A 26,914-nucleotide genomic window follows, 5' to 3' on the forward strand; every position below is an offset into this window, starting at 1 on the left:
AGTCAAAGTTTCACCCTAAATGTGAGGAAAGTGGTCAAAGTTAGTCCATTGTATTTTAAAGATCATCACGTTTCCAAACAAATCAATAGGTCACAGTGGAAGTAGTTCAAGTCATTCCCTTTGAAAAATGAACACCACTATCCTCTGTCTCATCAGCAAGTCTCTCTGTCTCTGAGCACCTAACTAATTTGTGCCGTCCCGCTGGTCACAGTGACTAATGTCGAACAAGACTATCCCTCCACCCCATAATCTCTAGAATTGATGCAGGCGTGTTCCTGTTCTAGCTGAGATATTTCATTGGCTTTTTTTATTTCCCATAAAAATTCCCACAGAACTTTTCTCAACAGATGCTGCAGTGCCTTCAGAAAGTATTCACACCTCTTACTTTTTCAAAATGTTGTCTTACAGCCTGAATTTAAAATGGATTAAATTGAGATTTTGTCACTGGCCTACACACAATACCCCATGTCAACATGGAATTATGTTTTTTAGAAATGTTTACAAATTAATTAAAAATGAAAAGCTGAAATGTCTTGAGTCAATAAGTATTCAATCCCTTTGTTATGGCAAGCCTAAATACATTCAGGAGTAAAAATGTGCTAAACAAGTCACATAATTTGCATAGACTCTGTGTGCAATAATAGTGTTTAACATGATTTTTGAATGACTACTTCATCTCTGTACCCCACACATACAATTATCTGTAAGGTCGAGCAGAGAATTTCAAACACAGATTCAACCACAAAGACCAGGGAGGTTTTCTAATTCCTCACAAAGGGCACCTACAGTATTGGTAGAAAAAAGCAGACATTGAATATACCTTTGGGCATAGTAAAGTTATTAATTACACTTTGGCTGGTGTATCAATACATCCAGTCACTATAAAGATACAGGTGTCCTTCCTAACTCAGTTGCCGGAGAGGAAGGAAACTGCTCAGGGATTTCACCATGAGGCCATTGGTGACTTTAAAAAAGTTATATGGCTGTGATAAGAGAAAACGGAGGATGGATCAGCATCGTAATTTAGGTTAGTGTTTTGCAGTAAACTTACTAGTTCTACAGAGTGAAAAGAAGGAAGCCTGTACAGAATTAAAATATTCCAAAACATGCATCCTGTTTGCAATAATGCACTAAAGTAAAACTGCAAAAAATGTGGCAAAGAAATTAACTTAATGTCCTGAATACAAAGTGTTATGTTTGGGGAAAATCCCACACAACATATCATGAGTACCACTCTTAATATTTTCAAGCATGGTGGTGGTTGCATCATGTTATGGGTATGCTTGTCATTGGCGAGTACTAGGGAGGTTTGTTTAGGGTATAAGGAAACAGAATAGAGCTAAAATAGGCAAAATCCTAGAGGAAAACCTGGTTTTGTCTGCTTTCCAACAGATACTGGGAGACAAATTCACCTTTCAAAATAATAACCTAAAACACAAGGCCAAATATACACTGGTGTTGCTTCCCGAAACAACATAGTTGCTTAGTTGCTTAGTTACAGTTTCTGCAAGATTTCAAAATGTCTGTCTAGCGATGATCAGAGTTTTAACAAGTTTTTAAAAGGATCATGTACAAATATTGTATGTTCCAGGTGTGCAAAGCTCTTATACTTACCCAGAAAGACTCACAGCTGTAATCGCTGCCAAAGGTGATTCTAACATGTATTCACTCAGGGGTGTGAATACTTAAGTAAATGAGTTTTCATTTTCAATAAATTTGCAAAAATGTCTAAAAACATATTTTCGCTTTGTCATTATGGGGTATTGTGTGTAGATGTGAGAAAATACATATATTTAATCCATTTTGAATTCAGGCTGTAACAAAATGTGGAATAAGTCAAGTGGTATGAATACTTTCTGAAGGCTCTGTATTTGTTTGGAGGAAAAATCAGTTTAATATTCTGATCAGACTACAGTTTCATTTTGTTTACTATCCCATCTCCAAGCTGTGTCCTGGTTCTATCTGTTAGGGCTTAGATGGAATGATTCCCCGGTCGGTCGGATCAGGCTGTGACTGGTCTTGTCTGAACCGAGAGAGGGAGAGACCCTGTTCCTCCTCGTCGGCCCTGTTGCTGCTCCTGCACTCAGTAACCTTACACCGGCATTGTGCTCTTAATGTAATCATCCAAGTGGGAATAGGAAGCAGGAGGCCCAGCGAGTGTAAACACATTACCGTGAGACACGGCTGTGTCCTGAGCAAACCTCTGCTCTCTTCGTCAGGGCTCTGTTACAGTTGGAGTTATAGCCGCCATCTCAGATCTCTGGCCAGAACGAACCCCTGCCTCCCTGCTCGGGCCCGCTCTCTCAAGCCCTGCTGTTTACCTTTTGCCCTGTTTTAATTGAAAACACTGCTAACATTGACACAGTTAATGTACTGGGATCTTTTGTGAGTCCCCACCGCCTGCCTCTGTGTAAGGTATTTTCCACAGCTAAGGTCAGGGAGTTTGTGTCTGCACCAGAGCAGGACTTGGCTAAGGAGAACAGAGCGAAGTGTCTGCATCATCTAGTACGTCACTGCCCACAACAGTACCACAGGCCTTGTGAACATCCTCTGATATTGACAGTGTGGATAGATGACTACCAGATAGTGGTAATGCAAATGGTCTGTGACTTACCTGGGCTGCAGCCTTTCATACAGAGGTGGTCTCGAATGTAAATACATTTACAGTGGGGGGACAAAGTATTTGATCCCCTGCTGATTTTGTACGTTTGCCCACTGATAAAGAAAGGATCAATCTATAATTTTAATGGTAGGTTTATTTGAACAGTGAGAGACACAAATATCCAGAAAAACAACAAAAATATCCAGAAAAACGCATGTCAAAAATGTTAGAAATTGATTTGCATTTTAATGAGGCAAATAAGTATTTAACCCCCTCTCAATCAGAAAGATTTCTGGCTCCCAGGTGTCTTTTATACGGGTAACGAGCTGAGATTAGGAGCACACTCTTAAAGGGAGTGCTCCTAATGTCAGTTTGTTACCTGTAAAAAAGACACCGGTCCACAGAAGCAATCAATCAATCAGATTCCAAACTCTCCACCATGGCCAAGACCAAAGAGCTCTCCAAGGATGTCAAGGACAAGATTGTAGACCTACACAAGGCTGGAATGGGGTACAAGACCATCGCCAAGCAGCTTGGTGAGAAGGTGACAACATTTGGTGCTATTATTCGCAAATGGAAGAAACACAAAAGAACTGTCAATATCCCTCGGCCTGGGGCTCCATGCAAGATCTCACCTCGTGGGGTTGCAATGATCATGAGGTGAGGAATCAGGAAACCTCATGAGGTGAGGAATCAGCCCAGAACTACACGGGAGGATCTTGTCAATGATCTCAAGGCAGCTGGGACCATAGTCACCAAGAAAACAATTGGTAACACACTACGCCGTGAAGGACTGAAATCCTGCAGCGCCCACAAGGTCCCCCTGCTCAAGAATACATATACATGCCCGTCTGAAGTTTGCCAATGAACATCTGAATGATTCAGAGGACAACTGGTGAAAGTGTTGTGGTCAGATGAGACCAAATTGGAGCTCTTTGGCATCAACTCAACTCGCCGTGTTTGGAGGAGGAGGAATGCTGCCTATGACCCCAAGAACACCATCTCCACCGTCAAACATGGAGGTGGAAACATTATGCTTTGGGGGTGTTTTTCTGCTAAGGGGACAGGACAACTTCACCGCATCAAAGGGACGATGGACGGGGCCATGTACCGTCAAATCTTGGGTGACAACATCCTTCCCTCAGCCAGGGCATTGAAAATGGGTCGTGGATGGGTATTCCAGCATGACAATGACCCAAAACACACGGCCAAGGCAACAAAGGAGTGGCTCAAGAAGTACATTAAGGTTCTGGAGTGGCCTAGCCAGTCTCCAGACCTTAATCCCATAGAAAATCTGTGGAGGGATCTGAAGGTTCGAGTTGCCAAACGTCAGCCTCGAAACCTTAATGACTTGGAGAAGATCTGCAAAGAGAAGTGGGACAAAATCCCTCCTGAGATGTGTGCAAACCTGGTGGCCAACTACAAGAAACGTCTGACCTCTGATTGCCAACAAGGGTTTTGCCACCAAGTACTAAGTCATGTTTTGCAGAGGGGTCAAATACTTATTTCCCTCATTATAATGCAAATAATTGTATAACATTTTTGACATGCGTTTTTCTGGATTTTTTTGTTGTTATTCTGTCTCTCACTGTTCAAATAAACCTGCCATTAAAATGATAGACTGATCATTTCTTTGTAAGTGGGCAAACGTACAAAATCAGCAGGGGATCAAATACTTTTTCCCCCACTGTACATTAGCAATATATGAAAAAGTAATACCTGGCTGTCCTCTAAGTCTGTTTTGACAGAGTAGCTAATACTGGTAAATTTGTTAGCATACCACTTCAAGCTAATCCCTAAATCGTCAATCTATATGTACAGTGGCAAGAAAAAGTATGTGAACCCTTTGGAATTACCTGGACTTCTGCATAAATTAGTCATCAAATCTGAGCTTAATCTAAGTCACAACAGTAGACAAACACAGTCTGCTTAAACTAATGACACACAAACAATTGTTTTCTTGTCTTTTGAACACACCGTGTAAACATTCACATTGCAGGATGGGAAAAGTATGTGAACCCTTGATTTAATAACTGGTTGACCCTCTTTTTGACAGCAATAACCTCAACCAAATGTTTTCTGTAGTTGCGGATCAGACCTGCACAATGGTCAGGAGGAATTTTGGACCATTCCTCTTTACAAAACTGTTTCAGTTCAGCAATATTCTTGGGATGTCTGGTGTGAACCGCTCTCCTGAGGTCATGCCACAGCATCTTAATCGGGTTGGGCAGGCTCGACGGGCCACTCCAGAAGGCGCATTTTCTTCTGTTGAAGCCATTCTGTTGTTGATTTACTTCTGTGTTTTGGGTCGTTGTCCTGTTACATCACCCAACTTCTGTTGAGCTTCAATTGGCGGACAGATAGCCTTACATTCTCCTGCAAAATGTCTTGATATACTTGGGAATCAATTTTTCCGTCGATGATAGCAAGCTGTCCAGGCCCTGAGGCAGCAAAGCAGCCCCAAACCATGATGCTCCCTCCACCATACTTTACAGTTGGGATGAGGTTTTGATGTTTTTGTGTGCTGTGCCTTTTTTTTCTCAAGACAGTGTTGTGTTCCTTCCAAACAACTAAACTTTAGTTTCATCTGTCCACAGAATATTTTGCCAGTAGCGCTGTGGAACATCCAGGTGCTCTTTTGTGAACTTCAGACGTGCAGCAATGTTTTTTTTGGACAGCAGTGGCTTATTCCGTGGTGTCCTCCCATGAACCCCATTCTTGTTTAGTGTTTTACGTATCGTAGACTCGTCAACAGAGATGTTAGCATGTTCCAGAGATATTTGTAAGTCTTTAGCTGACACTCTAGGATTCTTCTTAACCTCATTGAGCATTCTGCGCTATGCTCTTGCAGTCATCTTTGCAGGATGGCCACTTCTAGGGAGAGTAGCAACAGTGCTGAACTTTCTCCATTTATAGACAATTTGTCTTACTGTGGACTGATGAACATCAAGGCTTTTAGATATACTTTTGTAACCCTTTCCAGCTTTATGCAAGTCAACAATTCTTAATCTTAGGTCTTTTGAGATCTTTTGTTTGAGGCATGGTTCACATCAGGCAATGCTTCTTGTGAATAGCAAACTCAAATTTAATTTTGCAAATGTTTTTTTATAGGACAGCTCTGGAGATATTGGTTAATCTCGTCTCATTGATTAGACTCCAGGTTAGCTGATTCCTGACTCCAATTAGCTTTTGGAGAAGTCATTAGCCTAGGGATTCACATACTTTTTCCAACCTTCACTGTGAATGTTTAAATTATGTATTCAATATAGATAAGAAAAATACAATAATTGGTGTGTTATTAGTTTAAGAACACTGTTTGTCTGTTGTGACTTAGATCAAATTTGATGACCAATTTATGCAAAAATACAGGCAATTCCAAAGGGTTCACATACTTTTTCTTGCCGCTGTATGTGCTTTGCCCATTAGAAACTGAACGAGAATGCGGCAGGGATGTTTGAGTCTGGTGAGGAGCCGGAGGTGAGCAACGGCTTGAGCATCATGAATGAGCTGGTGGTGCCATGCATCCCTCTATTGCTGGTCCACGACATAGAGAAGGACCTGCTGTCTGTGGAGGACATGAGGAACCGCTGGTGCTCCTATCTGGGACAAGAGATGGAGCGTGAGTTTGTTTGTTTTAGGGCTAACCCCCCCAATTTAGTCAATTGTTTGGTTGATAGACTGTTGGTCAACCAAGATTTCTTTTAGTCGAGCAGTTTAAAATATATGCAGTACCAGTCAAAAGTTTGGACACACCTACTCATTCAAGGGTTTTTCTTTATTTTTACTATTTTCTACATTGTAGAATAATAGTGAAGACAAACTATGAAATAACACATATGGAATCATGTAGTAATCCAAAATGGTTTAACAAATCAAAATATATTTAAGATTCTTCAAAGTAGCCACCCTTTGCCTTGATGACAGTTTTGCACACTCTTGGCATTCTCTCAACCAGCTTCACCTGGAATGCTTTCCCAACAGTCTTGAAGGAGTTCCCACATATGCTGAGCACTTGTTGGCTGCTTTTCCTTCACTCTGCGGTCCAATTCATCTCAAAACATCTCAATTGGGTTGAGGTCAGGTGATTGTGGAAGCCAGGTCATCTGATGCAGCACTCCATCACTCTCCTTGGTCAAATAGCCCTTACACAGCCTGGAGGTGTGTTGGGTCATTGTCCTGTTGAAGAACAAATGATAGTCCCACTAAACGCAATCATTTGTTTTTCAACAGGACAATGACCCAAAGCTACCATCAAGGCAAAGGGTGGCTACTTTGAAGAATCTCAAATGTAAAAGTCAATTTATTAATTGTCGTTTGTTTGTGGTGCTCCTGTCAATGTTGAGTAAGGATACGCACCTGATTATACATAGTAGGCCTATACAAATGTAGGCCTATAAATGTGCCCATTTGGAGATTTGATAATATTTCTGATTGTCTTAACTCACCACCACTGTGGAACTTCTGAAAGTACTTTTTTCTTCACCTCAAACGGCAAATAAACAAACAAAGTCTGTTATACATCCATACGAAGATACGAAGCCTTCATTATAAATTCAATGAAACTATTCCACGAAAATGTGCATATAAATATCATAACTGGCATGCAGATTGGTAGAAATGGTAAGATAAATTGGCACTCCAAATGGAAAAGGTTGCCGACCCCTGGTGTACCTACAGTATTAGGAGCGTAACAGCAGAATGTGCGAAGGCCAGCAGTAGCGGGAGGAAGAGGGTCAGGAACAGGATTTTTTTTTGCTTCTGGTTAGGCTTTCTGGATCTCTGGCTCACTCAAGTAATTTGTGTCTCTTAAAGCATCAGACAAGCTCAGTAGCCTACATATAGTTGATTTTATTCAAACACATAAGGTATGTATGTACAGTTGAAGTCAGAAGTTTACATACACCTTAGCCAAATACATTTAAACTCAGTTTTTCACAATTCCTGACATTTAATCCTAGTTAAAATTCCCTGCGTTAGGTCAGTTAGGATCACCACTTTATTTTAAGAATGTGAAATGTCAGAATAATAGTAGAGTGATTAATTTCAGCTTTTATTTCTTTCATCACATTCCCAGTGGGTCAGAAGTTTACATACACTCAATTACTATTTGGTAGCATTGCCTTTACATTTTTTTAACTTGGGTCAAACGTTTCGGGTAGCCTTCCACAAGCTTCCCACAATAAGTTGGGTGAATTTTGGCCCATTCCTCCTGACAGAGCTGGTGTAACTGAGTCAGGTTTATAGGCCTCCTTGCTCGCACACGCTTTTTTAGTTCTACCCACAAATTTTCTATGGGATTGAGGTCAAAGCCCTCCCATAGAAACTTTGGAAGTATGCTTAGAGTCATTGTCCATTTGGAAGACCCATTTGTGACCAAGCTTTAACTTCCTGACTGATGTCTTGAGATGTTGCTTCTATATATCCACATAATTTTCATTCCTCATGATGCCATCTATTTTGTGAAGTGCAACAGTCCCTCCTGCAGCAAAGCACCCCCACAACATGATGCCTCACGGTTGGGATGGTGTTCTTCGGCTTGCAAGCCTCCCCCTTTTTCCTCCAAACATAACGATGGTCATTATGACAAAACAGTTCTATTTTTGTTTCATCAGACCAGAGAACATTTCTCCAAAAAGTAGGCTCTTTGTCCCCATGTGCAGTTGCAAACCGTAGTCTGGCTTTTTTACGGTGGTTTTGGAGCAGTTGTTTCTTCCTTGCTGAGCGGCCTTTCAGGTTACGTCAATATAGGAATTGTTTTAGTGTGGATATAGATACTTTTGTACCTGTTTCCTCCAGCATCTTCACAAGGTCCTGTTCTGGGATTGATTTGCACTTTTCGCACCAAAATGCGTTCATCTCTAGGAGACACAACGCGTCTCCGTCCTGAGCGGTATGACGGCTGCATGGTCCCATGGTGTTTATACTTGTATAATATTGTTTGTACAGAATAACGTGGTACCTTCAGGCATTTAGAAATCACTCCCAAGGATGAACCAACATTTTTTTCTTGGGTCTTGGCTGATTTCTTTTGATTTTCCCATGATGTCAAGCAAATAAGCACTGAGTTTGAAGGTAGGCCTTGAAATACATCCACAGGTACACCTCCAATTGACTCAAATGATGTCAATTAGCCTATCAGAAGCTTCTAAAGCCATGACATAATTTTCTGGAATTTTCCAAGCTGTTTAAAGGCACAGTCAACTTAGTGTATGTAAACCTCTGACCCACTGGAATTGTGATACAGTGAATTCTAAGTGAAATAATCTGTAAACAAATGTTGGAAAAATTGCTTGTCATGCACAAAGTAGATGTCCTTACCGACTTGCCAAAACTATAGTTTGTTGAAAACCTTTCTGGGATATGTGGGACGCTACAACAGCCAGTGAAAATGCAGGGCGACAAATTCAAAACAACAGAAATCTCATAATTACAATTCCTCAAACATACAAGTATTATACACCATTTTAAAGATAAACTTCTTGTTAATCCAGCCACAGTGTCTGATTTCAAAAAGGCTCTACGGCGAAAGCATACCATACGATTATGTTAGATCAGCGCCTAGTCACAAAAAAACACAGCCATTTTCCAGCCAAAGAGAGGAGTCACAAAAAGCAGAAATGGAGATAAAATTAATCACTAACCTTTGATGATCTTCATCAGGTGGCACTCATAGGACTTCATGTTACACAATACATGTATGTTTTGTTCGATAAAGTTCATATTTATATCCAAAAATCTGTTTACATTGGCGCATTATGTTCAGTAATGTTTTGCCTACAAAACATCCTGTGATTTTGCAGAGAGCCACATCAATTTACAGATATACTCATCATAAACTTTGATGAAAGATACAAGTGTTATGCATAGGATTATAGATAAACTTCTCCTTAATGCAACCGCTGTGTCAGATTTCAAAAAAGCTTTACGGTGATAGCACACCATGCGATAATCTGAGTACAGCGCTCAGCCACCAAAACAAGCCATACAGATACCCGCCATGTTGTGGAGTCAACAAAAGTCAGAAATAGTGTTATAAATATTCACTTACCTTTGATGATCTTCATCGGAATGCACTCCCAGGAATCCCAGTTCCACAATAAATGTTTGTTTTGTTCGATAAAGTTAATCTTTATGTCCAAATACCTCCTTTTTGTTCGTGCGTTTAGTTCACTATTCCAAATGCACAAGGTGCGGGCGCTAAGTCTAGACGAAAAGTCAAAAAAGTTCCATTACAGTTTGTAGAAACATGTCAAACGATGTATAGAATCAATCTTTAGGATATTTTTATCATAAATCTTCAATAATATTCCAACAGGACAATTCCTTTGTCTTTAGAAATGAAAGGGAACGGAGCTCATGGCCGCGTGTAACTAAACTAAAGGCTTTTACCTGGGCCATCTGCTTAGAGTGCTCTTATTCGCTCCCCTTTCACAATAGAAGCCTGAAACAACTTCTAAAGACTGTTGACATCTAGTGGAAGCCTTGGGAAGTGCAATCTGACCAAATTTACACTGTATATTGGATAGGCAATCACTTAAAACTACAAACCTCAGATTTCCCACTTCCTGGTTGGATTTTTCTCAGGTTTTCGCCTGCCATATGAGTTCTGTTATACTCACAGACATTATTTTAACAGTTTTGGAAACTTTAGAGTGTTTTCTATCCAAATCTACTAATTACATGCATATTCTAGCTTCTGGGCCTGAGTAGCAGGCAGTTTACTCTGGGCACGCTTTTCATCCGAACGTGAAAATACTGCCCCCCAGCCCAAAGAGGTTAACAAGTGGTTGAAAAACTAGTTTTAATGACTCCAACCTAAGTGCATGTAACCTTCCGACTTCAACGGGGGGGGGGGGGGGGGGGGGTGTGTGTGTGTGTGTGTGTGTGTGTGTGTGTGTGTACGCTACATACATACATACATACATACATACACATCTCAGCAAAAAAAGTAACGTCCCTTTCTCAGGACCCTGTCTTTCAAAGATAATTCGTAAAAATCCAAATAAATCCACAGATCTTCATTGTTAAGGGTTTGAACACTTTCCCATGCTTGTTCCATAAATGAACCATAAACAATTAATGAACATGCACCTGTGGAATGGTCGTTAAAACGCTTAACAGCTTACAGGTGGTAGGCAATTAAGGTCACAGTTATGAAAACTTAGGACACCAAAGAGGCCTTTCTGCTGACTCTGAAAAAGACCAAAAGAAAGATGCCCAAGGTCCCTGCTCATCTGCGTGAACGTGCCTTAGGCATGCTGCAAGGAGGCATGAGGACTGCAGATGTGGCCAGGGAAATAAATTGCAATGTCCGTACTGTGAGACGCATAAGACAGCGCTACAGGGAGACAGGACAGACAGCTGATCGTCCTCGCAGTGGAAGACCACATGTAACAACACCCGCACAGGATCAGTACGTCCGAACATCACACCTGCGGGACAGGTACAGGAAGACATCCTCCTCCCTAGTGGTACCCTTCCTGCAGGCTCATCCCGACATGACCCTCCAGCATTACAATGCCACCAGCCATACTGCTTGTTCTGTGCGTGATTTCTTGCAAGACAGGAATGTCAGTGTTCTGCCATGGCCAGCGAAGAGCCCAGATCTCAATCCCATTGAGCACGTCTGGGACCTGTTGAATCGGAGGGTGAGGGCTAGGGCCATTCCCCCCCAGAAATGTCCGGGAACTTGCAGGTGCCTTGGTGGAAGAGTGGGGTAACATCTCACAGCAAGAACTGGCAAATCTGGTGTAGTCCTTGAGGAGGAGTTGCACGGCAGTACTTAATGCAGCTGGTGGCCACACCAGATACTGACTGTTACTTTTGATTTTGACCCCCCCCCCCCCCCCCTTTGTTCAGGGACACATTATTCAATTTCTGTTAGTCACATGTCTGTGGAACTTGTTCAGGTTATGCCTCAGTTGTTGAATCTTGTTATGTTCATACAAATATTTACACATGTTAAGTTTGCTGAAAATGATCGCAGTTGACAGTGAGAGGACGTTTCTTTTTTTCTGAGTTTATATGGAAAAACACACGTTTTAACATTTCATGGATTGGTCAAAAGAACTGACAACTCTAGGTCGACCCAGATTTTTTTTTGGGGGGGGGCAGCCCTTGTTTGTATCTCTTTTAGCCCATATTACACGCTTAAGGGGCTAATCTCCCAAGTCCATAAAAGTCCAATGACAGAAGGAACTAAGAGCATTTTCACACTACTGAGCCAAGCTGTACTGCGCTGTCCTGGTTAGGCAGCCTTTGTAGTTGCTTGAATCATGCTGCAATGCGAAAATTACATATCCGAGGCAGCACAGTATGGTTTGGTTTGGCACAATAGTGTGAAAGGGGTACAAGAGCATAGAGGCCAGGGGGTATAGATGTGTGGTACTGGAGATCTACTGAATGTTTGGTTGTTATTCTGCTCTAGTTTAATTTGGAAGGCACATGAAGTGTGGTCAGGGACATGGTCAAATGAGTTGATATTAGCAGCCAGACCAGCCTAGCCATAACAACCAGGGATATACCCACTTTGTGTTGGCAGAATTTTACCCAAATTGTTCGTTTAGAGAAAGTGGTTCAGTGGAGTCTTAGCCTCTAGTCCAGGAAAAAGTTAGATTGGATTCATAAAACTGACCCAGCAGTATCTTCTTTGATCAACAGCCAACTAGGGCCCCTTTCATCTTATTTACTCAGTCTGTGTTTTACTAGACGAGCATGCTTACCAAGAGCTTGTGCTATCACAGTGAAAATATTTAGCTTATGATTTCTGTTTGGTAACTGGATGTGACTCTGGAGAGTGACGCAAGCAAGGACATTGAAATAATCATTCTTTCTTTTTCTCTGTCATTGTTCTCCCCCTCCTGCTGCAGCCAACCTTCAGGAGAAGCTGACGGACTTCCTCCCCAAGTTACTCGACTGCTCGACAGAGATCAAAAGCTTCCACGACCCTCCGAAGCTGCCCACCTACTCCACCCTAGAGCTGGTTGAGCGCTACGGCCGTGTCATGGCCTCCCTGAGCCGGGTGCCTGCAGACGGGAGATGAGCTGAGGGAGCAGCAGCCTCACGGCCCCCCGGGCACTCACTCATGGACCTCTTTTAACCCATGCCTTCCTTATAAACCAGGGGTCGCTAGCTGTTATTCCTCTGTTTCTCTTTTGCTGCTAAAGGTTTTAACATTATAATAATAATTTCAATTATATTTTTTAAGCAAAACGCAACAGAAAAATGTATGAATGAACGGACAGTTGGAAAAAGTAGTGAAAATGTCGATCTTGCAGTGATTGAAAGCCAGCGCATGCTGCTCCAAGCTTTGTTAAATGAGGTTGAGGCAGTTTTTTTTTTGTAGCTGTTTTTTGTTGTCCCCCGGCCCTTTCTTAAACATCCCTTTTCCCCTTCTCCCAGCTGCTCTGCCATTAGTTTGGTACAGTATTATCATATTGTTTTTTTAGTTTTTTTCTAAAGCGACGAAAGTAGAAACTTGAGATTTATCTGTGGCTTCAGGTATCTCAAGTGGGTCTGGGGACTGCACCAAAATGAGAAGTTTTGAGTGCTGTGGTAGACATCCATGGACACTCTGTGGCTTGTTAATAAATCGAGAATACCATTTTATTTATGGCCCTTTTAGGCCAAATACGTATTTCCTTTGTCTGATGTCCCATGTCTTTATTTCTGCACTAACACTAAACACCACAATGTCCTCCATTATTCCTGAAGTGACATAATGCAATCATGTGCATCTCTGAGTTTGTTTTTGGATGCACTTCATGTTTTGTCAGCCATTGTGTTTTGGTTCCTCGGATCATGACTTGCACACATCAGAAACTGCCTTTTAGACGGGGGGTCTTTCATTTAGCAACAAAACCAAAGCGTGGGGAACAATGGGGCAAAACAGACAGGATTGGCTTAAATAGTTGACAACATGTAAACAATATTTTGTCTCAATGTTTATTGAAAACATAAATACATTTGCAAAACGGGCACTTGTTTTTCAAATACATCGTACAGTTGTTGGTTAGCTAGCTGGTATCAAGAACAAGCTCAAACTTGCTGAAACAAGCCACCTACGATTCCCCACATTGTAGCTTCTTGTCAGTAGTTATGTTTCCATTAACTTGTCCAGTGATTTTTTTTTTCCCTTCTTGACATTTAGAAAGTTTGCAAAATTGCCTGCTAGGGTGTGTTTCCATTGATTGAAGCGTTTTACATTTCCCATTTGGCAAGTTGTGCATTATTAAATTAGCGACAGCCTGTATGCCCTCCCACCAACTGTTTCATATCTCAGGTAGCCTGTGAAAGTCAGCACGACTAGGTAAGGGATAATCAATGAGGGGCTATGCGTTCTATGGAAAATAATGAAGACATGGAAGGTGTGTACCACGACGCACTAGGAATTATAAACTGGGTGCTTCAAACCCTGAATGCTCATTGGCTGAAAGCCATGGTATATCAGACCGTATGACAAAACACTTATTGACATATGGCCAATATGCCACGGAATAGCCTTGGTATATTAGCCATATACCACACCCCCTCAGGCCTTATTGCTTAATTATACCATGGCTATATTTTAACTCATTTGCCGCTAGAATGTGTTCAACATTCACTGAAGTAGTTGACTAGATAGCTATAGTAGTTACCTTGGTAACCAAACAAATAGACTTGCTAGTTAGATGTAAGAATGAACTATAGCCATTGAATTATAATAATGATTGATATAATGATGTTCCATTGCCATACTGGCTGGCAACATTCTTAACCCTTGCTTGCTAGGTAGCCAACTATGGCTACTTAGTCACTTCAAACAGTGCAGACAGAATAACAGCAAAGTAACTGCATTTGCGTTTGTTTAAGCTGTTTTCTAGTGACATTTATTTGGATACATCCATAAACTAAAGGTGCTCTCTGATCCTGACTATTGTTCAGATGAGCTAGCCAACAACACAGCTAACACAATCACTTCAAACTGAAGCTGGAAAGACCGCATCTGCATTTTGTTTCCTTTTTTTAAACCTGTTTTCTATTGACGTTTCATTGTATATATCCTTACAAATTATGTCAGCTGATTCATGATTTCGACAGGCTGAGAACAGCTGCCTGCCTGTGTCTGGGCCTGACTGCTGATGCTTTATTACAATGGGACAGCTGGAGATCGAATTTCAATGTTGCAAATGTTGGAGAGACAGACAGCAAGGTTTATACAAATCTCCCTGTTGAAAACCAAATGCTAGTCAAAGAAATGGGAGATAATGTCTAGATGCTTTTTATAGTGGAGATCGAGTTTATAAATTGCCTGGCAGGGTTGATGAGACTGGATTGCGCAGTGAAATGGAACAGAGTAAATAAGCATTTCAACATTAGGTTTAGCAGGTGGTAATTTGTGGATTATGAACTGGGTGGTTCAAACTCTGAATGCTGATTGGCTGAAAGCCGTGGTAGATGAGACATATACCACGGTATGACAAACATTATTTTTACTGCTCTAATTATGTGTATAACCAGTTTATAATAGCAATAAGGCACCTTAGGGGTTTGTGGTATATGACCAATATACCACTGCGAAGGGCGTTCCATTGTGCTAAGAACAGGCCTAAGAACAGCCCTTAGCCGTGGTATACTGACAATATACAACACCCCCTTGACCTTATTGCTTTAATAATGCACACTCTAAAATGCCCTTCAAGCCAGTCAGAAACGAGTATTCAACAATGTCATGGTAAAATGACTCATTTGCCATATTCTAATCGTTCTCATGTGCCAATATATCGTCATGGTCCATGCCATGTTGAAACTTGCACTCCTGTAGACCTGAAATAATTGGATGGTGAAACTTGACAGAAAAGAAAGCATGGTGAAGCAATTCAGGCATTCTTGAAAGTGTGGACAATCATTGTGCAACAAAGAAAAAGTATTATTATTATAGATTTTGTAAGCAGCAGACATTTAGAATTACATATGAAGTGGAGCTTTATAGTTCTACGGTGACATCACGTGCCCTGCGTGCCTCAAAATGTTTCCATAATTTGTTTTAATAAGTTGTCGTAATAAAGGGTGCGTTAGTAAATTCGCTCTGGCTAGTTACTCCGATTTCAGAGCACACTCTTTTCGCTCTCGGAGCGTTCAGAGCGCACACTGGACGCTCTGGCCGAGGAGTAGGGTTGATCCGAGTGTTCTGACCTCACAATAGCAGTCAAGCACCCAAGCTAAGTGGCTAATGTTGACTAGCTTGCTACTTCCAGATACAAATAAGAGAACACCTCACTCTGACGATGTTACTCCACCTAGCAGAGCTGGTTAGGCTGTTTCCATGTTAGAGCGTTGGTGACTAACTGCTGATGGCAACAATTTAATTACGCATTTTATGTCGACGTTTACTGACACCGGCCATATTCAACTGGTGTTGAGCTTTAATCAATTCATCAGTTATTCTGCTCTCTTTTTACGAACGCACCCTTTGTTGATCTTTAGATTTTTTTTTTTAAAGGATGCAATTGAGTGAAGTTTCCGGGTGATAGGGAAAATAAATCCTTCGTTTGTGGGCTAATCATGAAGAACATCGTCTGCTTAAAATACCTATCTGCAGTGCTTGACTTGGGCCGGAGCTGAGTACCAACAACTAAAATGTTCTACTGCTTAAGCTCCTGTTCGTCTTATAGAATATTAGCTCATAAGTATTGTGGAGCTTCTGCACCTCAATGTAAACCGCACAAAAAAATACCGGCACCTATTTCAGTCCAAGTCAAGCACTGCCTGTCTGACAAAATAATTCGGAAGGTAATGTGACTCAAACTTTAGAAATCACAAATGTCAAGCTAGCAGCAGTGGTACTGTTAGTTTCGGGACACAACATTGGGAGTCTGTATCTCTCAATTTTGTGTCCCAAAGCTATGGTACTGTATATGATACTGATTTCTTTGGCGGGGGTTTCAGATCACCTCATGGCTACAATGTACTGAACAGCCGAGTTTAAAACAGTGATGAGTGATGTTCTCCTGACCATTGGTCACTGTAAGATCGCATTAAGTCGACAGCTTTAACTATAGTTTAAACAATAATTATGAGACTACTCAAAATATTTTCTAATTAAAAAAGGCTCGTGTATGAAAAATATACTGCTCAAAAAAATAAAGGGAACACTTAAACAACACATCCTAGATCTGAATGAAAGAAATAATCTTATTAAATACTTTTTTCTTTACATAGTTGAATAGTGCTGACAACAAAATCACACAAAAATAATCAATGGAAATCCAATTTATCAACCCATGGAGGTCTGGATTTGGAGTCACACTCAAAATTAAAGTGGAAAACCACACTACAGTCTGATCCAACTTTGATGTAATGTCCTTAAAACAAGTCAAAAGGAGGCTCAGTAGTGTGTGTGGCCTCCACGTGCCTGTATGACCTCCCTACAATGCCTGGGCATGCTCCTGATGAGGTGGCGGATGGTCTCCTGAGGGATCTCCTCCCAGACCTGGACTAAAGCATCCGCCAACTCCTGGACAGTCTGTGGTGCAACGTGGCGTTGGTGGATGGAGCGAGACATGATGTCCCAGATGTGCTCAATTGGATTCAGGTCTGGGGAACGGGCAGGCCAGTCCATAGCATCAATGCCTTCCTCTTGCAGGAACTGCTGACACACTCCAGCCACGAGGTCTAGCATTGTCTTGCATTAGGAGGAACCCAGGGCCAACCGCACCAGCATATGGTCTCACAAGGGGTCTGAGGATCTCATCTCGGTACCTAATGGCAGTCAGGCTACCTCTGGTGAGCACATGGAGGGCTGTGCGGCCCCCCAAAGAAATGCCACCCCACACCATGACTGACCCACCGCCAAACCGGTCATGCTGGAGGATGTTGCAGGCAGCAGAACGTTCTCCACGGCGTCTCCAGACTCTGTCACCTGCTCAGTGTGAACCTGCTTTCATCTGTGAAGAGCACAGGGCGCCAGTGGCGAATTTGCCAATCTTGGTGTTCTCTGGCAAATGCCAAACGTCCTGCACGGTGTTGGGCTGTAAGCACAACCCCCACCTGTGGACGTCGGGCCCTCATACCACCCTCATGGAGTCTGTTTCTGACCGTTTGAGCAGACACATGCACATTTGTGGCCTGCTGGAGGTCATTTTGCAGGGCTCTGGCAGTGCTTCTCCTGCTCCTCCTTGCACAAAGGCGGAGGTAGCGGTCCTGCTGCTGGGTTGTTGCCCTCCTACGGCCTCCTCCACATCTCCTGATGTACTGGCCTGTCTCCTGGTAGCGCCTCCATGCTCTGGACACTACGCTGACAGACACAGCAAACCTTCTTGCCACAGCTCACATTGATGTGCCATCCTGGATGAGCTGCACTACCTGAGCCACTTGTGTGGGTTCTCATGCTACCACTAGAGTGAAAGCACCGCCAGCATTCAAAAGTGACCAAAACATCAGCCAGGAAGCATAGGAACTGAGAAGTGGTTTGTGGTCCCCACCTGCAGAACCACTTCTTTATTGGGGGTGTCTTGCTAATTGCCTATAATTTCCACCTGTTGTCTATTCCATTTGCACAACAGCATGTGAAATTTATTGTCAATCAGTGTTGCTTCCTAAGTGGACAGTTTGATTTCACAGAAGTGTAATTGACTTGGAGTTACATTGTGTTGTTTAAGTGTTCCCTTTATTTTTTTGAGCAGTGTAGTTGTTGGTGTGCAGGTGTGGTAACACGTGGAGAAGATGAGATGGCACGAGCTGAAACCATGAGCACAGTCGTGAGAAAGGTAAACAGCACTGGCTGCACACAACATACTTTTTTTTATGGCCAGTTTACTTTAGACCTGGTTTGAATTGGTGGCAAAATGTTTTGACTCAATAACATTTCGGGAAGAAATAGGCTACATATCTCAGGTGTTTCTAAACAGAGCGCTGATAATACCAGGGCTGGCTTTCTCAAAGGCATTGTAGCACTAAGATCATCTTAATTCCGTTAAAACTAAATGGACTAATGATGATCGTAGTGCTATGATGCTTTTAGGAAACCAAGCCCAGGCTAACCAAGGTAACCAATATCCTGGCTAGCTAGGCCTAGTAATTGTGGCCTCTGGGCAAGCTGCGCTGCCATATCTCTCAAGTCATGTCTTTTTTTGTAGAAGTGCTTTGATATTTGAAGTTTTGAAGGACTAAATATGTGATTTCCTACCTATCAAGCTGATCTATATTAGGTATAATATACCTCTGAGGAAGCACAGTTCCCGCTCAGCCCAGTCAAAACTGTTCGCTGCTCTGGCACCCCAATGGTGGAACAAGCTCCCTCACGACGCCAGGACAGCGGAGTCAATCACCACCTTCCGGAGACACCTGAAACCCCACCTCTTTAAGCAATACCTAGGATAGGATAAAGTAATCCTTCTAACTCCCCCCCCCCCCTTAAAATATTTAGATGCACTATTGTAAAGTGGTTGTTCCACTGGATATCATAAGGTGAATGCACCAATTTGTAAGTCGCTCTGGATAAGAGCGTCTGCTAAATGACTTAAATGTAAATGTAATGTATAAAATATATTGAACCATGTTAAGGTTTTACAATTAGGGTCGTCACTAGTTGCCACAGCTACAAAGTCTAAAGTCCACCTATTTCTACAATGTCTCTTCTTAAAATGTGATTTTAAACCTAACAGTAACCACACTGCTAACCTTATGCCTAACCTTAAATGAACACCAAAAAGCACATTTTGGCAACAATTAGGTCTAGGCTACTGTAATGACAACTCCATGAGGTAGGGCCAAGCTTACAAAGTCGCATTTTTCTTTTTCTTAAATTAAACTTAAAACATAAATAATCCTGAAAGGGTAACCTTGCTTAAACTCGATTAGGTTAACGAAAGCATCCATCATTCCATTCAGTGAATTATTCCCTTTTAATCCCTTCTGGGCGCTTTCTTTAAAATTGGTCTGGCTTTCAAAGGGCCAGACAGAATGTATCTGTTAAATGACTTCTCTCCCATTGTTGACCGCCACACTCCGCTGATAAGAGAGCAGTTTCCATGGCAATGCTTCTATTGTTCTGATCGTCTAGACGTCCTGTGACACCTGACACGCTGTTCCATCCCCTAGCCGATGTGGATGGCATCTGTCTCAGAATCAATGAGCTACTGCTCTGGCTCTGACTTGCAGCGACCGTTGTCATAAGACCCAATACTGATATGAGGTGGAGATGCAAGCTGTCGGTCTGTTCTTTTACCCTCTGCTCTCAAACAATAACCTACCAGGGGTTATTGTGTGCGTGTGTGTGCGCGTGCATTCACAAGGCCATTAATATTTGTTGAGGGACATAATGATGTAATCATCTTATTTCAGCGTGCATCACACACATTCTTGTCTTGATACTCAGAATATTTATTGGATCTATAGGCTACTCCCATCCAAGCACTCATGTTACCCTTAGAATTATCTTGTGATTGGCTTTTGTCTACACTAGGAGCGTATGTAAGTAACCACCTCAGAAAGGGATTTTATCTGCTCTGAGAACAGCCTAAATGGCTGGTTAAACATTTTTCCTTTTGTGAATTTAGTGATAATTTCAGTGAAAAATATTCATTTTTTGTTGAATTACTTTGATCTCAATTCAGTTGTGCTTTTATGTGTGTGGTTAAACATTGACATTATTATTACTCTGTTTTATATAGAGATCATTAAAAAACTGTTCGCTGCTCTGACACCCCAATGGTGGAACAAGCTCCCTCACGACGCCAGGACAGCGGAGTCAATCACCACCTTCCGGAGACACCTGAAACCCCACCTCTTTAAGGAATACCTAGGATAGGATAAAGTAATCCTTCTACCCCCCCCTTAAAAGATTTAGATGCACTATTGTAAAGTGGTTGTTCCACTGGATATCATAAGGGGAATGCACCAATTTGTAAGTCGCTCTGGATAAGAGCGTCTGCTAAATGACTTAAATGTAAATGTAAATCATTTTTGCACTGTTGCCGCTAGTGATTGTGTATCGCATTTATGGGGTCTGGGATTAACCACACTTCCTGGAACACTTCCTGTTGTTGAGGGTTTTGTTATCATTTACATGTTTGGTTTGTATTACTGGCTGAGTTTTTGAATAATAATACCTACTGTGTGGGAGGAGGGTGGTGCATGCTTCCTGGCTGCCACTTGTTTTTCTGTTTATTTTCCAGAGTGAATACGTTCACATTGTAATTCATCTGATGCAATGAAACAGGACCCTCCGTCAGACAGACAGAGACTTGGCAGTATCGCAATATTTTTTCCATGGAAAAAAAGAAAACACGAAGCAGACCAAATTCTTTGGTCCTTTAGCAAACCTGCTGTATGTAAAGTATTGTGTACTGTAGCTTGGAAACTAAATACATTAATGTGACTGGATGACAACATAATGTTGTTTTTGTCCAACATTAGGGCTGTTTTCCTAATGAAGTTAAATCCACTTTGTGTTTTCTTTCCTTGCCACGAGAGTATTGCGATACTGGCATCGTCCCGGCCCTACTTGGCAGCTATGGTTTAAAGGCCCAGTGTAGTCAAAATGATGTTTTACCTTTGTTTTATATCAAATTGTACAAAGGCTGATGAAACTAACACTGTAAAAGTGTGATCAAATTTGATCAGTGTTATTTCCTGATAGTTCTACACAGGACCTTCTAATCAGCAGGTTTGCACAGAGGGGAGTTTTGGCTTTCCATGGCGACGTCACCATGCGGTAAATTGATTAATAGACCAATAAGAGTTCCAAACCTCTCTGCCAATAACTGCTAGTTTTCCATTTTCCCTTCCCCACTCAGACCACTACTAGACAGTCCTAGCAAAAATCTTGCTTGAGAAAGTTTTTTGATAAAACACTATTTTTGCCCATTCTAATAGACATGTATTACAGTAAGGTACTTCATTTTTACCCAGAATATAAACATGGCTGCATTGGGCCTTTAATGACCACTTCCTGTTTGAGTAAATGAGCAGTAATAAGCCCTGGTCTGTCGTCCACCTGCTCCAAAACATTGGCCACCAGACAGGCTGCATCATGGCTGCCGCCTAACCTACCTATTGTGCTGCTCCCTGCCGCAGTGAGCCAAGCACTGATTGGCCCGAGAACGGAGGATACAGAGGAAGATGGTTCATGTTGTTGATAGATTACAGGAAAAAACAGTTTAGGTGTTCTATTCTATTGTCTGTCTGAAAATGTGATACTTCTTCATATACTGAAGTTCCCAAAAAACTGAACCGCTCAACAAGGATTCAAAATAGTTTTTTATTATTGCATATATTTGTGCATGAGTCACCCTCCATCTTACCTAAAAAGTTAGCAAAGAAAGAGATGTATTAATTCAGCCCTTAGCAGGACCAATTGTGGTGGCCTCTTTTGTATGAGCAAAAGGCTAATAAAATATTGACAACTCTGGGTTCACGCTGCTGGCAATCTGCAGAGATTGTATAAATAGAAAGCAGCAGAGGACATTCTTTTCAAAACCATTCAGCACCGATATGTTCCCTTTTTTGTTCACGGACGTCTTTTTCTTCCGTGAGCTGAATATCAATCAACGGACACCTTTGGTCGGTATAAAGCTTGAGAAAAGAACCCCCCCACAAAAAAAGACTAGGAGGGGGGGGGGGCTCAAATTGCTGTCTGTTCACTTAGTGCCTAATGATGCTTTCTAAGAGCCCTGTCCTTGTTGGCTTCTGTTTTACGTTGGATAAAAGTTGCACGGGGGAAAAATGCCGTCTGGGCTTTGTGCCAGGGGCTGGTGTATCTTGACAAACACTGCCTCACACCAGGGTGTGCTGGGAAGCTGCATGGGCAAACGGGGGATTGGGAGGGGTGGGGGGGTGGTGGAGCCTCTCAAGGTGCCACTTCCATGGAGACGCAGCTGGGCTAAACAAGACTCCCATCAGTGGACAAACAAGAAGCGAGGCGGCACTGTCTATATCTTCCACGTTACTGGGAGTCTGGTGGCAACCAATCTAGCTACACGGGCCGGCACCCTGCTTCAACCATACACGCTGCGCCGCGTCCATCCCAGCCATTCACTGACTACTGGGGAAGAAGCTCATTTACATCTTGCGGTAATTAATTATGTTCAGCATATTGCCTTGCTCACGTAGATTACACTCTGTGTGTGTTAGTTATCCTGTTGATCGGGGAAATCAGCATTACCGTTCTTCAAAGCAGTGGTCTGCACTGTGTCTGTTCTGTCTCTTGCTCTATCACGACACCGATAACCGTCTGTTGTACCTTTTCATCGCTCCCTGGTTTTGAGTTGTTTCTTGCCTCATTTGACATTTTAGAATTAATTTTATCCTCTCAATGGCTCAGTATCAGCATAGTTGGTGAACTTTTAGTGACAACCTTATTTCTCAGTTTCAGGAAGGAGGGAAATGAGTGGTACTCTGAGGTTATGCTCTCTCTCTCTCTGAACTATGGGAACTTGCTTGAAAAAATAAAAAGTATAAAAGTGCTACCAGGGATGCGTGCCTACACACTGTTCATGCTCTGCATGCAATCATTCTATGTAGAAAGATAGGCAGCAGGTTGTCCCCCAGATAAGCCTGCAACAGGATGCTCATTGTCAGGGGCTCCTATGTTTATGATAGTCTAATGTGGAGTCCATCAGTATCGTCAAACTGTGTTGTGTACACCTTTCAATTTATTTTCTCATAGAAATATGTTAAGCCTCTGAAGTTTGAGCCAATGTTAAACAAAATACACTGAACAAAAAAGAAACACAACATGCAACAATTTCAAAGAGTTACAGTTCATTTAAGAAAATCAGTCAATTGATAGACCCCAATTTATGGATTTCACATGCCAGGGAATACAGACATACATCTGTTGGTCACAGATACCTTAAAAAGAAAGTAGTGGCGTGGATCAGAAAACCAGCCCTTATCTGGTGTATCCACGATTTGCCTCATGCAGCGCGACACATATCCTTTGCGTAGTGTTGATCAACCTGTTGATTGTGGCCTGTGGAATATTGTCCCAGACCTCTTCAATGGCTGTGCGGAGTTGGCGGATATTGACGTAAACTGGAAAACGCTGTCATACACCGACCCAGAGCATCCCAAACATGCTCAATGAGTTTTCAGGCCGTGGAAGAACTGGGCCATTTTCATCTTCCAGGAATTGTGTACAGATCATTGCAACATGGGGCTGTGCATTATCATGCTGAAACATGCAGTGATGGTGGCGGAGGAATGGCATGACAATGGGCCTCATGATCTCATCATGGTATCTCTATGCATTCAAATTGCCATCGATAAAATCCAATTGTGTTCGTTGTAGTGCTGACCCCATATAGTCGATTGGTTGATTGTTTGAAACAGTCGATAGGCTGTTGGTCGACTGAGACTTCTTTTAGTCGAGCAGTAGCAAAAAAAAAAGAAGACACCTGTCTGATTTGCGCCTGTCTGAGTGGACTGATCCTTTGTGGAAGCCGTGGGGATGGCACAGCGCAGCAAGTCTGGGGAAAAAAAAAAAAAACATTTTAAAAGTTCAACCAATCATTTTGTCAAAAGAACAGAACTCTTGGTCGACCAAGATTTTTTTTAGTTGGACAGCCCTAGTTGGTTGTCCATAGCTTATGCCTGCCCATACCATAACCCCTCCTCCACCATGGGGCACTGTTCACAATGTTGACATCAGCAAACTACTCACCCACACAATGCCAAACACGCTGTCTGCCATCATCCCGGTACAGTTTGTGCCGAGATTTGTGCAAACCCACAGTTTCATCAGCTGTCCAGGTGGCTGGTCTCAGACAATCACCCAGGTGACGAAGCCGGATGTGGAGGTCCTGGGCTAGCGTGGTTACACGTGGTCTGTGGTTGTGAGGCTGGTTGGACGTACTGCCAAATTCTGTAAAACGACATTGGAGGCAGCTTATGGTAGAGAAATGAACATTAAGTTCTGTCAACAGCTCTGTTGGACATTTCTACAGTCAGCATGCCAATTGCATGCTCCCTCAACTTGAGACATCTGCAAATTTTAGTGGCCTTTTATAGTCTCCAGCACAAGGTGCACCTGTGTATTGAGCATGCTGTTTAATCATCTTCTTGATATGCAAAACCAGTCAAGTGGATGGATTATCTTGGCAAAGGAGAAATGCTCACTAACAAGGATGTGCACAAAATGTAAGAGAAATTTGCTTTTTATGGGTATTTATTTCAGGTCATGAAACATGGGACCAACACTTAAGTTTATATTTTTGTTCAGTGCAGTATTTGAACTTGCCTTTGAAAACTGATATTTTAAATGACTAGGACCGTTCTACTGGCAGTAATTATGTGTGGTTTAGGCACCATAGTTTTGGTTTGGTATTGTAGATGTGCATGTTTAAACCTTGAAGACAAGGGCACTGGTGTCTGTGCTGCTTCTATTGTTAGGTGAACCCATTGTTCACCTAATACCTTTTTTGCACTGTTGGTTAGAGCCTTTAAGTAAGCATTTCACTGTAAGGTCTACACCTGTTTGTATTTGGTGCACGTGACAAATAAACTTTGATTTGATTCTAATGTCCTCAGCTTTCACCCTCATGAGTATTGACCGAGACAAAGAGAGACAAGGAGTGGGGAAAGGGAGTGACTTGTACTTCTTTCACTCAGGATTCAAAGTATGTTGCCTGTAAAAACAATTGGGCAATGTTTATATGATCCCCTTTTCAAACAGCCCCTTCTTTACCTATTTCACCTTTTATAGAGCCATTACTTAGGCAGTGACCGAGCAAGAAACATTCAACTTTGACCCTGTTGTTGCAACCGTTGTCAGGTAACCTGAAGCAGCGTTGATCAAGTTGTAAATTCCTCAAATAGGACAGAATGCAATGCACTGCTTTCATTTCTTCACATCCACAAACAGTAAGTTAGAAGCTCGCCATACTTTCAGATAATTTGTAATGTGTTAATTTTCCTGTTATGGTGAATAAAATGTTGGCTACAGTTAAACTCAAAACATTGTCAGATATGTTTTGGTAATTTGCTTTTCATGATTGCACCTCCGTCACGTCGTTGCCATTGTTATGAACGTTCTACAGACGCCGCAGCCATATTGATCCTCAAAAGTAGAACGGGGCTGGCTAATGACTTTAAACCGGGGCTAATGACTGTTTCGTCTAAATTACACTATAGGGGCTTGGGAATACGATGGCATTGCTAGTCTACACATATTTAGTAGGAAACAACTTTGCCATCATTATGTTGTCAAATTTACTTTAGACAGATGGCGATGTTGTCATTAGCTACAGTATCAAAGTTCCCCAAAAATAACTAGCAATGCTAACATTACAGTAACGTTAGATAGCTAAAATCTGGAAGTCTCACCTCAATCTTAGCTAGCTAACGCTGTAACAATTAAAGTCTATCTGGCAACATCCAAATGATGAGTGTTCCTACAAATTATTTGCCTTTAGAAATGTAAGGGTGTTTTCAAGCCACAGTTAATGCACTTGAACCAAATCTTCATCAACGCCCAATGAGGAAACATTGAGTAGAATGCTCACCATACCCAAAACAGAGGCACGTGTGCTCCAAACGCGATCACGACACGCAGGTTGAAGTATCAAAACAAACTCTGAACCAATTATATTAATTTGGGGACAGGTCGAAAGGCAAACATTTATGGCAATTTAGCTAGCTAGCAGTTGCTAGCTAATTTGTCCTCTTTAACTAGCTTGCTGTTGCTATCTAATTTGCCCTGGGATATAAACGTAGAGTTGTTATTTTACCTGAAATGCACAAGGTCCTCTACTCCAACAATTAATCCACACATAAAACTGTCAACCGAATCGGACTTTATATGGCGACCGGCATCTAACTTTCATAATAAAGTGTATTACCACGACCGACCGATCACAGTTCATCTGAGGAGGAGATGGCACGTGGCTATATGCTTCTATGAACCAATGAGGAGATGGCAGTACTTGCACCACGTTCATCATCACAAATAGAACTGACTTCTATTTTAGCATATGTGTAAATTTATTTTGCAACGCTCGTACACGCGACGCGAGCGGTATGGTCAGTCCTGAAAGGAACGTCCAAAACAATATTGTGACTCAACGTGCAATCATGAATATGACCCGAGCTAGCTAACAAACAAGCTAGCTAGTAACAAACCAGAACATTGTCTAGAAAGTTGCTTTTAGTTGCCTGGCTTGCTAGATGTACATATCCCACATACATTTTTAAACGGATGGGTTTTTCTGGTGCAGAAAATAAAGCAGGTAATGTTGCTATTTGGACCAGGCTGCTTTATGCAGACTGCCGTTTTTGTTTAAACTTTTTCATAATGACCAGGACAAGTTTGATGTCAGAGAACAACAGTTAAAT

General features: G+C 41.9%; 1 protein-coding gene and 2 long non-coding RNA genes across 9 annotated transcripts in view; 2 read left to right on the top strand and 1 right to left on the bottom strand.

Annotated features, from left to right (window-relative positions):
• usp25 (ubiquitin specific peptidase 25) overlaps nucleotides 1-13,238 on the top strand; it is a 68,841-nt gene extending 55,603 nt beyond the window's left edge. For 5 of the 6 annotated variants that reach the window (XM_014197388.3, XM_014197390.3, XM_014197391.3 and 2 more), the window contains 2 exons: nucleotides 6,029-6,221; nucleotides 12,472-13,238. In XM_014197388.3, coding sequence (XP_014052863.1) covers nucleotides 6,029-6,221; nucleotides 12,472-12,644 — 366 coding nt within the window. In that variant the 3' untranslated portion in view covers nucleotides 12,645-13,238. The remainder of the gene's footprint in view (nucleotides 1-6,028; nucleotides 6,222-12,471) is intronic. The other variant, XM_014197392.3, reaches the window with a different exon arrangement.
• An 8,419-nt stretch (nucleotides 13,239-21,657) lies between these two features.
• Nucleotides 21,658-26,461, bottom strand: LOC106603550 (uncharacterized). Its single transcript, XR_001328437.3, has 3 exons — nucleotides 26,311-26,461; nucleotides 24,246-24,446; nucleotides 21,658-24,051 (listed from the first exon to the last, which is right to left on the bottom strand). It is a non-coding gene; the product is annotated as an uncharacterized LOC106603550 (long non-coding RNA).
• LOC106603548 (uncharacterized) overlaps nucleotides 24,463-26,914 on the top strand; it is a 101,929-nt gene continuing 99,477 nt past the window's right edge. For both annotated transcript variants that reach the window (XR_001328432.3, XR_006769644.2), the window contains exon 1: nucleotides 24,463-25,444. This is a non-coding gene — a long non-coding RNA (uncharacterized LOC106603548). The remainder of the gene's footprint in view (nucleotides 25,445-26,914) is intronic.

Source organism: Salmo salar, chromosome 04 (assembly GCF_965601325.2).
Source record: "Salmo salar chromosome 04, fSalSal1, whole genome shotgun sequence".
In the NCBI taxonomy this organism is placed as follows: Eukaryota; Metazoa; Chordata; class Actinopteri; order Salmoniformes; family Salmonidae; genus Salmo; species Salmo salar.